The sequence below is a fragment of the Heloderma suspectum genome, chromosome 13 (genome assembly GCF_057233095.1).
Source record: "Heloderma suspectum isolate Gila_16-S chromosome 13, 16-S_ref, whole genome shotgun sequence".
Taxonomy (NCBI): Eukaryota; Metazoa; Chordata; class Lepidosauria; order Squamata; family Helodermatidae; genus Heloderma; species Heloderma suspectum.
Genome location: NC_139470.1, coordinates 9,389,808 through 9,402,855, shown reverse-complemented (window position 1 = coordinate 9,402,855; position 13,048 = coordinate 9,389,808). Strand labels below are relative to the sequence as shown.

The following is a 13,048-nucleotide window of genomic DNA, read 5'->3' as shown; positions in this document are numbered from 1 at the left end:
CCTGTTTGCTAAGGATGCTCTGTGTGTCGCAGGGGATTCTGGGGGTCACGTTCTATGGCTCAGTTTACACTAGGAGCTCCCTCCTAGCCCTGCCTCTCCTCACTCCATTTGCTACCAAGCCACGTTTAAGGTTCTGCCTATTTCTGGGGTCTCCAGCTTGTGCCTGTGGGCACCAGTGTGCCTGGAGACACCTCTCTTGAGGCCCATCAACCTCCCCAGTCCTCCTGATTCATATATTATTATTGTTGCTGTCGTCGTTTTAATTAGGAGGCTGCCATGCTCAAAAGCGAAGTGCTGCTCTCCAGCACCATCTTTGAGATCAAACAAGTAGTTTTGTCATGGTGTTCAGCCCCCCATCTCTCCCTTGTACCTAGGTTCTCTCGGACAAGTTACTTTTCCCATAGACTCAACTGTTTGATTGCCTTCTGGAAAATGAGGGTTGTGACCAACCCTGCCCATCATGGCAGCCACTTTAGGAAAGGGCTACCCCCCGCATGGCAGCCATTTTGTGAGAGTGCCCACAACACACTACCTTCATGGAATCTCTCTTCACGTATGTATTCATGGGACACTTTCTGCATTGCCTTGTCTGCCAGAGAGTTCCTGTCAGGGTGGAAACTGAGCCAATAGAGCCCCAGAGCAGTTCTGATTCTGAGGAGGAACAGCAATCCGTGGGAGAGGAGCTCGCTCATCTCTCACAGGCACAGCAGCTGGCAGAGATTCCTCCTGCCAGCATTCCTGGGAGAGATAGTGACCCTGGCAGTGAGAGAGCGCTGGAGGGGGGCTTGCTGGACGCTCGGCGCAGACGCAGGGAGCGACGACAGATGGAGGGCGCAGAAAGGAGGCGTAGCGCCTGTTTGGCGCGCAAACAACGGCCACCTCCCGTGGACCAAAGGGAAAGAGGGAGGATCTCTCCCTAGCCCATACGTTCAGGGTCTTCCCGTGGTTCTCCTTCAAACGGGGACCAGCTGCCTTACCTGGAGCTTAGGCTACTCTGCTCTCTTTCCCCAGTGCTGTTCCTTGCTTTGTCGCTAGTGATTAGTATCTGAAAGAGTCATAAAGGAATAAAGGAATAAAGTCTCGGAAAGAATCCTCATCATCTGCGTCCTGAGCTGGCTATTGGTGGGGACTGCAAAAGGCAGCTAGGGCGCTCCTGACAGCTTGGTCCCCGTTACTCTTTTTCTCTCTCTCTGCTCCTTCTGCCTCTGGAGGCTGCCGTGGAGGTGCAAGCTTTCGTGCAAGAGAACCAGGCTCTTCGTGATCAAGTGGCTCAACTGACGACTGCCGTACAGAGTCTGCAAGCTGCAGTTCAACCGCCGCCACCTCCAATTCCCTCCCACCGCAAGTGCCCAGTGGCTCTGCCAGAGAGGTTTTCTGGTGAGAAAGGACTTTTTCAGATTTTCCGGGCCCAATCAGAGCTGTACATGCGCCTACGACCTGAGGATTTCCTGACAGAACAGGTTCGTGTGGGCTTCATCATTAACCTTCTTTCAGGCATGGCAGCTAAATGGGCTTAGGGACTTCTTCTTGCTAATGATCCCCTGCTTGGGGACTATCAAGGTTTCATGACAGCGATGGCCAGTTTTTTTCGGTGACCCCCTGCGCATGCAGACGGCTTCTCAGGAGATTCGCCGCCTCAGGCAGGGCAAGGACTCAGTTTCCAGGTACACAACAACTTTTCGCTTGCTGATACAGGATTTACAGTGGAATGATGCCGCGCTGGTGGCTCAGTTTTTGGACGGTTTGAACGAGACTTTGGATGAGTTGGCATGCACGCCTAGCCCACCTACTTTGGAGGACCTCATCCAGACCTGCCTCCAGATAGATAGTCAGCTGGAGGGGTGCCGGCAGACCCGTCGGGGCGCCGGGGGCCCAGATTTCCCTCCTCCCATTCCCTGCCCCCTCCCCCACCCCCACCCCTGCGGTGGGGGCGGAGGAGACCCCAATGCAGCTGGGAGCTACCCGAGCCCCGCTGCCACCGGAGGAACTAGATTGGCGGCGCACCGATGCTTTCAGTGTGGAAAGCTGGGACATTTCACTAAAACCTGCCGCGCTAGACCCGCAGCCCCACTGCCTCTCCCTCCTCTCCTTCCTCCTCCTCCTCGCCCCCAGGCCTGACTAGGCTGCCCCCCAAGCCTGTTGGGGGTCTCCAATGTGGGGGTCGGTTCCCCACCAGGTGGGTGCCTCTCCCATCTGCTATTGCATGTTCACCTCTGCTCCTCCCAGTGGGGTGGGGTGGAAGCCCTGGCTTTAGTGGACTTCGGGGCTACGACCAGTTTCATGGATGAAACGTTCGCTCACCTCCACAAGATTCCTACCCTGCCTCTTCCTGCCCCCTTGGCAGTGGAGACCATCGATGGGCATCCTCTTTCTTCGGGCGCGGTGACCCGGATTACAGCTCTGCTCACTCTGTGCACCCAGTCCCACGTTGAGCAGATTCAGTTTCACTTGGCCAAGGTTCCCCAATACTCAATCGTGCTGGGTGTTTCCCGGCTCTCTAAGCATAATCCTCAGATTTCTTGGGGGCTTCAGCAAGTAGAGTTTGCGTCTCCCTAGTGCCCGGAGCATTGCCTCCTGACTGAGGAGCTAGTCCCAGCCCAGGCCTTAACCCTTTCCTCCCCCTCCTCTTCTGCTTCTGGCAGTTCTTCAGCTACCGTGATCCTCCCAAAGAAGTATGCAGCTTTTCGGGATGTTTTCGACAAGAAGGAGGCCGACCAGCTCCCCCCTCACCGCCGTTTTGACTGTGCCATTAACCTCATTCTGGGGGCGACCATCCCCGCTGGCCGGCTGTATTCGATGTTGGAGCTGGAACTTCGAGCTCTGCGGGAGTTTTTGGACACAAACCTCAGATGTGGCTTCATTTGCCCTTCCTCCTCCCCCGCCTGCGCCCCTACCATGTTTGTGCACAAAAAATCGGGAGAACTCCGCCCGGTGCACTTCAGAGCGTTGAATTCGGTCTTGATCCCCGACAAGTACCCCGTCCCCCTCATACCAGAGATGTTGGAGTGCCTGGGGCGAGCCAAGATTTTCAAAAAGTTGGACCTGTGTGGCGCCTACAGTCTGATTCGCATCCGGGAGGGGGACGAGTGGAAGACCTGTTTCGGCACATGGTACGGAGCGTATGAATACCTAGTGATGCCATTTGGGCTCGCTTGCGCCCCCCCCCCCTTTTTCAAATTTTATGAATGCCATCTTCCGGGACTATTTGGACACTTTCCTCATTGTGTATCTCAATGATTTACTTATATTTATATTATACTGTCCTCTGGCGCCTCCGCGAGCACCATCTTTATGCCAAGCTGGAGAAATGTGCATTTGACCTAACCTCTTTGGACTATCTTGGCTACATTATCTCAGCTGACGGTATCAGGATGGATCCTGCAAAGGTCCAGGCTGTCCTCTCCTCGCAGGCTCCATCCACCAAAAAGGACTTGCAACATTTTCTGGGGTTTGCTAATTTTTACAGAAAGTTCCTGCTCAGCTTTGCTCGGCTGACTTCTCCTCTCACGGACCTCCTTAAGGGCAGAAAATCTCCTTTTCATTGGACGGCATCTGCCTAACAGGCTTTTGAGAAACTTAAGAAGCTTTTCAGTTCTGAGCTGATCCTGTTACATCCTGACCCAAGAAAGCCTTTTGTAGTGCAAACTGATGCCTCTGACTTTGCGGTGGGGGTGGTGCTTTTTCAGCCAGATCGGGCGGGCGGCAGGTTGCAACCTTGCGCCTACCACTCCAAGAAGCTGAACATGTCTGAGAGGAATTATACCATCTGGGAGAAGGAACTCTTGGCCATCAAGTCCACTTTGGAGACCTGGCGTCATCTGCTGGAGGGGGCACAGCACCCAGTCGAACTTAGAACCGACCATCGCAACCTGGAACATCTTCAGACAGCCCGTGCCTTAAACCCGCAGCAGATTAGGTGGTCGCTTCCCCCGCCCCCGATTCCACTTTAAGATTTGCCATGTGAAGGCCTCCGACAACCTACAAGTGGGTGCTCTTTCTCATAAGCCGGACCTCCAGCCAGAGGGTGAGGGAAATCCCCCCCTCTCTGATTCTTCCCCCCCAGACCTTGGCGGCAGCTGTGGTGCTTCACTCTTGGGAGGAACTTATTCACTCTGAACAGGCTCAAGATGCTTTTGTCCGCACAAAAGTGGAGGAATTGGGGCTAGCCTCTGCCCCCCCACTCTACCCCCTTCTCTTTGCGAGGTGGCCTGCTTTACCATTCCGGCCGGGTCTATGTGCCTTCTAGACCCCTCCACAAGAAGGTCCTCCATCAGTGCCACGACTCTCCCACCGCTGGGCATTTTGGTTTTGCCAAGACCCTGCACGGAGTGACGTGGGATTTTTGGTGGCCTCGTGTGTGTCGGGACATCAAGACATATGTCGCCTCCTGCTCAACCTGCCAGCGGGCGAAGGCCCCCTCAGGCAAGCCCACAGGCTTGCTTCACCCCCTGCCTACCCCCTCAGGACCTTGGAAACTGCTCTCCCTTGACTTCATCACTGACTTGCCTCGCTCACATGGTAAGACCACTATTCTGGTGGTGGTGGATTTGTTTTCTAAGATGGCCCATTTCATCCCCTGCTCTGGGTTGCCCACAGCCAGGGAGATGGCGGAGCTGTTTTTGGCGCATGTTTTACAGCTCCACGGATGGCCCGAGGGTCTCATTTCAGATAGGGGGGCCCAATTCACTGCCCATTTCTGGAGGGAGCTACTTGGGCTTCTCCATGTGATGCTCCATCTTTCCTCCGCCCACCATCCACAGACAGACGGTCAGACCGAGTGCACCAATGCAACTCTGGAGCAATATTTGCGCTGTTATGTCAATTACCAGCAAGATGACTGGTTTTCCTTGCTGCTTCTCGCAGAATTTGCTTATAACAATGCCTGCCATGCTTCCACCCGCCAAACTCCATTTTTTGCCAATTTTGGTTACCACCCCAAGGCTTTCCCATCCACCTTTGCTCCCTCTTCGGTGCCAGCGGCCCATTAACTTTTAGAGGAGTTGCGAGTGGTACACCACCTCTTATGAGACTCCCTTGAGCAAGCCAAGACAGCCTACAAGGCCACTGTGGACCGGCTGCGCCAGCCGGGTCCGTCTCTGCAACTGGGGGACTGGGTTTGGTTGTCCACCCAATACCTCCCCTTTCACTCGCCCACAAGGAAGCTCGCGCCTCGCCTCACGGGGCCTTTCCAGTTTACTGCCCAGATTAACCCTGTTGCTTTTTGCCTGGCTCTCCCCCCCTCCATGAAGATCCATCCTGTTTTTCATCAGTCCTTGCTGTCCCCCCTGGCTTCTAGTGACCCTCACTGCTCGGCCAGCTCCCCTCTGCCCCGCTGCCAGTGCTGATGGAGGGGGAGGAGTTTGAGGTTGGGGATTCTGGACTCCCGCCTTTCTCGCAGCCGCCTGCAATATCGGGTGGACTGGAAGGGGTACGGGCCAGATGAGCAATCCTGGGAACCCGTGGAAAATGTGCACGCTCCGTTGCTGCTGAGGCAATTCCACCAGCTGTACCCCCACAAACCCGGAGCCCCAGGGGAAGAGCACGAGGGGAGGGCTCATGGGAGCGGGGATGATGTCAGGGTGGAAACTGAGCCCATAGAGCACCAGAGCAGTTCTGATTCTGAGGAGGAACAGCAATCTGTGGGAGAGGAGCCAGCTCATCCCTCACAGGCACAGCAGCTGGCAGAGATTCCTCCTGCTGGCATTCCTGAGATAGATAGTGATCCTAGCAGCGAGAAAGTGCGGGAGGGGGGCTTGCTGGACGTTCGGCGCAGACGCAGGGAGCGACAGCAGATGGAGTGCGCAGAAAGGAGGCGTAGCGCTCGCTTGGCGCGCAAACAACGGTTGTGTCCCGAGGACCCAAGGAAAAGAGGGAGGATCTCTCCCTAGCTCATATGTTCAGGGTCTTCCCGTGGTTCTCCTTCAAACGGGGACCAACTGCCTTACCTGGAGCTTAGGCTACTCTGCTCTCTTTCCCCAGTGCTGATCCTTGCTTTGACGCTAGTGATTAGTATCTGAAAGAGTCATAAAGGAATAAAGTCTCGGAAAGAATCCTCGTCATCTGTGTCCTGAGTTGGCTATTGGTGGGGGCTGCAAGAGGCAGCTAGGGCGCTCCTGACAGTTCCCAGGCATGAATCTGGCTCGGAACCCCCAAGGAGCAAACAGAATCTGGGGTACGTTCTAGGGGACACGCTCAGTACACATGCAGCTCTGGACTAGCACGCTGGGCTTCATTGACCAGTTGCACAAACTGAGAGAGCAACCTCGGTCACACTCACTCCTGTGGCTGCACATTGTCAGGGAAGATCCACAGAGGTGGGCAAGCTGTCTTCCAGAGTTGTTTGTGTGCCATTCCTGATCTCCTGCAGAACCCTTGGTACAGGAAACATTTTGAAGGTGTGTGGAGGCTGGAGGCAGGGGTCTCAAAACTTCAATACTAAATTAAAAAAAAATCCAAAAAGATCCCAAATTTATGGAAAAGACAACGTTCCTGAATGTGATGGAATGGTAGAATAATTTAGAAGTTCACTGTTCAGGGCTCTGTACTTCACTCTCAACCTCAGCTCTGTCTCCTTCTCTCTCCATGCATTAGTTCATAGCTCAGCTAGGCTTTTCTATCCACAGCAAAGCTCTGCGGAGGGCTCTGGGGGAAAAAAAACACACGCGGCTACGGCCGCCGCCATTTGCGTTCCTTATTTTTGACGTCTTAATCTACGTAAATAATTACGTAGACTAAGACGGCGAAAATAAGGGGAATGCAAATAGCGTAGTGGACGCTATTTGCGTTCCCCTTATTTTCGCCGTCTTAGTCTACGTAATTATTTACGTAGACTAAGACGGCCCAAAATAAGGAATGCAAATAGTGGTGGCCGTAGCCTCCGCCATTTGCGTACGCTTTTTTTTTTTTTTTTTACCCAGACGTTTTAGGCTATGTAAAAACTTACGTAGCCTATCACGTGTGTGTAAAAAAACCCCAAAAAACTGCTAATGGCGGTGGTGGCAGCCGGTCGGAAGACCAGCCGCCGCCACCGCCAAAGACGCCCGGAAGATTCGCCCCAGGTAAGTCTCGTCCTGGGGGGATCTGCAGGGGGGTGGGTGTGGCAGGCCGTTCCGCCACAGATTTTTTGGGGCCGAATGCACTGGCATTCGGCCTCCCCGAGATCCGTGGCGGAATTCTCTGCCATCCCTAGGGATATGAGGTGGTGGGGGTAACTATTGGGATAGGCCAGGAAGTCGTGGTTATCCTTTTCCTCTCCTGCTGCCATTTGCACTCGGAGGAAAGTATGCTTTTAAAAAAAATCTTCAAAATGGTTGTTTTTATTCACAAGCAAAGGGATGCAGATTTTAAAATGGATAGACTACTGGGCTAAAAGACATGGCCCAAACCCAGATCAGGTTTGTCACACTCAACTCCTGTTGAAATGAATGGGACACAAATTAGTTGTAGCTAACATGTCCCATGCCAGAGGTAGGCAACCTGGTGCCCTCCAGATGTTTTGGACTACAACACCTGCCTTTCCGGAACATTGGTTATGCTGGCCGGGGTGGATGGGAGTTATAGTTGCCCCTGTCCTTATTGGTCTTGGTGGGAATACGGGATAATTAAATTCCTCTGGATTTGGCCCCATATGACTATGGATTGCGTGAGAACCCATATATATTTGCACATATATATGTGCAATATGCATGTCTGTGTGTGTATTATATGTGCAAATATATTTCACATATTTGCCCAACATATTTCACAGATTTGTGAAATATATATGTGTTTTCACACATATTTTTATGCAAACACACACACATACACAATAAGTATCTGTATGTACAGGTATGTGAATATGTAATCGCAAGAAATATATCATATTGATACATAAACTGAGTATCACTGTCTGTTGATATTGTCCTCTCAACAAAAAGTGCAATCATCCTAGTCTAGCTTGGCACCTTCCAAATTTGTGGAGCTATAGCCCGAATCATCCGCAACCAACATGACCAATGGCAATGCTGGCTGGGGATAATGGGAGTTGTAATCCAACACACTGGGAGGTACCAGGTTGGGGAAGGCTGTTCTAGTCAATCAGACCATAATGCAGGAGAGTCCCACAAATAGGGGAAGACAGTGAAAAAATTTAAATAAATCAGCAAGTCATACTAACAACCCAAACTTGTCTGGGTTGGCTGGTGTTTGTGTACCCATATCAGGATGGGTGAATGAGCGATGTTTGAGATCCTCAGGATCTCCAAGGATTGTCTCACTGCTTGTCTCGTGCCCAATTTCCCTTCGCGATCACTGCTTGCTGTGTGCGAATGGGAAACTTGCCCAAATTGAACAGTGATCGGACTGGAAACTTGCACAAATCGTGTGGCAATCGAATGGGAGATTTGCGCAAATTTCCTAATCGGTTTCTGTACAAAATTTGCACAAATTGATCTGGGAATTAAGAATGAGATGAATGCAAGCATGTGTGTAAGAATTTATGAATGTTTTGTGGCTTTGAGCAGGGCGCACTTGCACGTTTTGCAAGCAAAAACAAAATTCTCATACATTCCCTAGCTCCATAGGGAGCCAAAGTGAGTCAGTGAAGCCTCAGCACAAGGTTTTGATACGTTGTCCTTTCACAGTCCCACAGATGGTGCTTCGTGACATACTCCTTTGCCCTTGTCACAATCTTTTGGTGCAAAAATGGGTCGTCGATCAAGGTTTGGGACAGCTGGACAAATTCCTGAAAAGATAAAATTACTGTGATCACTAACATCATCCATATCCTCAACCTCATCGCACTGTCAGTGTCCATGGCAGTTTACAAAGGACTAGAGGACAGGATCCCTGCCCCAAGGGACTTACAATCTAAAACACGGCACACAGCAGACAACCAAAGTAGGGGTGAATGGGCAAGAATGCACATTTATTTCAGTTATGCACAGAGTGGGATTATGTGCAATTAATGGCACCTTCAGGGGTGAATTGTGGCAGGAATATGGTGCAGTGGATATGGCAACCTGGTGCCTTCAAGATGTTTTGGACTACAACTCCCGTAAGCCCAAGCCAGCTTGGCCAACAGTCGGGGATTTCCCAGACTTAATCGCTGTGCACATGGAAAGTTGGTTTACTGCAGCTTTCCCCAATCCAGCGCCATCCAGATGTCTTCGACTACAGGCCCCATCATTCCCAGCCAGCATGGCCAATGGGGGTGATGGGATCTATAGTCCACCATGACTTGTCTTGCCGCAAAGGAGCATTTTGAGATTTATATTTGACTACAATTGCTATTGTACACACGTTCTTCACACAAACACACAGAGACACAAAGAGATCATTCCACTTCCCGAGAGAGGGCATCTATACAAATATTCATTATCCTTAAGCACACAGCTTGGAGGGCTCCATAGAGAATGAGAAATTAATGGCTTTCTCTGAAGGCCCTCTAGGGGGATGTAAAGGGAAAGGATACATAGGAAGACCCGGGCGGAAGTCAAGCTTAGATGGTCATATAAAACTGCCTGGTACTGAATCAGATCAAAGCAGAATCACGCTGCAAGAGGGCTATTTAGGTTAGAAAGAAGGCGAGTAAGGGGGCTGGGGGCAGACAGAGATGTATGCATAACTGATTCATTCATGCCTCACATTTCTAAACTGCGCAATAGCCGGAGCTCTCTGGGCAGCAATGATTAAAACCTTAAAAACGCGTTATAAGAGCCATTTACATATGCTGACATTGATACATAGATGTATAAAATTAGGCATGGCCCAGAGAAAGTGGAGAGGGAGAAATTTTCCTCCCTCCCTCCTAATACTGGAACCTGGGGTCCTCCAAAGAAGCTGAGTGGTGGATGATTCAGGACCGACGAAAGGAAAGACTTTTTCAAAATGCACTGTGGAATTCGCTACCACAAGATGTACTGGATGGCTACCAATGTGGACAGCTTTAAAAAGGGATTAGGCAAATTCATGGAGGAGAAGGCTATCAATGCCTATTAGTCCCGATGGCTATGTATGCCTCTATGTTGGCAGTATCAAATCCTGCCTATATGCTATCTCCAGTATCAGAGGCAGTATGCCTATGTACACCAGTTGCTGGGGAACATGGGTGGGAGGATGCTGTTGTGCTCATGTCCTGTGTGTGAGTTTCCCACCAGCAGCTGGTTTGCCAATGTGCCAACAGAACACTGGACTGGATGGACCCCTGGCCTGATCCAGCAGGGCCCTTCTTACGTTCTTATGGCTTAGAAGCACTTCTTGTTGCTGGGTTTTAGAGCTACTGACTCAACGATTTGCTTCCCGGATAGGCATCCTGTTAAAATATGGAATTCGCTACAACAAAATGTAGTGATGGCCACCAATCTAGATGGCTTTAAAGGAGGGTTGGACAAATTCATGGCAGATAAGGCTATCAACGGCTACCAGTCCTGATGGCTATGTGCTACCTCCAGTATCAGAGGCAGTGTTCCTGTGTTCACCAGTTGCTGGGGAACATGGGCGGGAGGGTGCTTTTGCACTCATGTCCTGCTTGTGGGTTTCTGGTGGGCAGCTGGTTGGCCACTGTGTGAACAGAATGCTGGACTGGATGGACCTTGGTCTGATCCAGCAGGGCTCTTCTTATGTTCTTGGTATATCAGTTGGTGGGAAACATAAGGGAGAAGACACTATCGCACTGCTTGTGGGCTTCCCATTGGGGCATCTGGTTGGCCACTGTTGGAACAGAATGCCGGACTAGTTAGGCCAATGGTCTGATCCAGGACCCGGTCTTTTTATGCTCTTATGGCTATTGACTCTTGGGTGACAGCAACGAGGGGTGGAGTCCAATGTGTCTGTTGTGCTTTGTCTGCTTGGCACGTAGGTTCATAGAATCCTAGAATAGTAGGGTTGGAAGGGGCCTACAAGACCATTGAGTCTGCTCCATGCAGGAATCCAAGTCAAAGCATCCCCGACAGATGGCTGTCCAGCCTCGTCTTGAATGCCTCCAGTGTGGGAGAGCCCACCGCCTCCCTAGGGAATTGGTTCCATTGTCGTATTGCTCTAACAGCCAGGAAGTTTTTCCTGATGTTCAGCCGGAATCTGGCTTCCTGTAGCTTCAGCCCATTATTCCGTGTCCTGCACTCTGGGATGATGGAGAAGAGATCCTGGCCTTCCTCTCTGTGACAATCTTGCAAGTCCTTGAAGAGCGCTATCCTATCACCCTTCAGTCTTCTCTTCTCAAGGCTAAACATAACCAGCTCTTTCAGTCTCTCCTCCTAAAGCTTTGTTTCCAGTCCCCTGATCATGGATCTTGTGCTCCCCGTACCATGTGGACAAGGCAACAGCCATGGCCTTTGGTAGTGGGGAGTTTGCACCCCTCCCTCCCCAAGAACAACAGTACATGACGGAGGACAACTGGCCGTGTCCGCAACCTACCTAGAAGACAATGTGAAAATATGAAAACGATGTTTTCAAACAAAGGGAGGGAGACTGGCAAGGAAGAGAGGAGGGCGATGACAAAAAAATCTGACAAAAACACCAGGAAGGAGACTTCTACAAACAAGACTTTTCTCCTTATTTATTTAAAGCATTTGTTTTCTCCTGCTTCTCCACCAAAAAAGGTTCCCGGAGTTACTGACATGCCATCAATAAAAGGAAGGCTTACAATCGAAAAAGACACGACACAAAAGGAAAAGGCCTTGGGAGGAAAGAGAGCTGAACAGGACAGCGCTCATCCTACCCTTCCATTCATGGACCTGGCTCAAATTCAGGAACGACCAGAAGCCAGCTGGAAACAACACGTCTGCTAGTTCCAGTATCTGCTGCCTGGTCTCCAGTGTCTTGCCTTGTGATGGATGCTCCATATTACTGACCCTGGACTGTTTCTTGACCCTGCTTCTGAACTCAGTAACATACCTGACTGATTTACTGTGTTTGACCTCTTGCCTGTTACCTTGGCTGCTTGTGATGTTGCCTGACTGTTGTTGTCCGCATGCCTGCCCGCCTTCTGACTTCTGTCTGGATTTTGTCCGCTCTTGCCTTAGCCTAAACCTCCTTGGACTGAAATCTGTGTGCTTGACCATTTACTTGCCAAATTGACTATTCTGTTGCTCCCTGTATTTGCTTGCAAAGAGCCAAGACTCAGTCTAGAGCAGGACAGGAGGCGCCCAAGTTGCCAAATCAAGATCTATTGGCATTAAAAACACTCGCCCCAGATCAACTCTCATTTTGTGATTTTGAGCCATAGGTACATACAAGAAGAAGGAGAAGCCAACTGGGATGGCTTTAAAAGGGGGTTAGACAAATTCCTGGAGGATGGCTGTATGCTACCTTCTGTATCAGAGGCTGTATGCTACCTTCTGTATCAGAAGGCAGCGTGCCTATGTACACCAGTGCACAGAATACCGGGCTAGATGGACCTTGGTCTGATCTAGCACGACTCTTCTTACGTTCTTATGTTTTTAAGGAGAAGGAGAAAGACTGTCTTTTTTCCTGGAAAACAGGATGCATTTGTTAACAAAGAGATTCATTTGTGAAGACCGTGGGGAACAATGAACTCTCTGGGGAGAAAAATGTTAGGCGCAATCATTTTTTGGGGAGGGGGGGTAAGGAGAAAGACGAGGAAAATACTGCACTAAAATAAAGCACTGCCAAAGACTAATGAAAACAGAGAATCCACCTTTCTGAGACTCTACTTAATAGTATGCATTAATCATGGGCAAGCTGAAAAAAAAGAACCTTGAGAAGAAAATGCATTTTCTACTTTGCAGTTTTATTTAATCTCTCTCTCTCTCTCTCTCTTTCTGTGTGTGTGTGTGTGTGTGTGCGTGCATACACATACATACACATGCATACATACATTAAAGTGTAGTATTACTGCACTTAGTTCATTATTGATGGAGACCGAAATCTAATTTATGGAATCAACAGGATTAATTCTTTCACACTCCCCCGCCACACACCTTTCCAAGCCTAATTAAAGCTACTGGATAATTAGGATATAGGGTGACGCTTCCAGAAAATGGAAAGCATGAAAAGTGGCATGCTGAAGGCTTAAAATCATCTAGGCCACATTTGCTGCTGCTTCTCCTTG

General features: G+C 50.4%; 1 protein-coding gene across 1 annotated transcript in view; it reads right to left on the bottom strand.

The window, feature by feature from the left end:
- Window positions 1-6,911: 6,911 nt before the first annotated feature.
- The window catches only part of GLT1D1 (glycosyltransferase 1 domain containing 1), a 73,898-nt gene continuing 67,761 nt past the window's right edge, over window positions 6,912-13,048 (bottom strand). Inside the window, exon 12 of the mRNA XM_084819700.1 lies at window positions 6,912-8,722. Coding sequence (XP_084675826.1) covers window positions 8,576-8,722 — 147 coding nt within the window. The 3' untranslated portion in view covers window positions 6,912-8,575. The remainder of the gene's footprint in view (window positions 8,723-13,048) is intronic.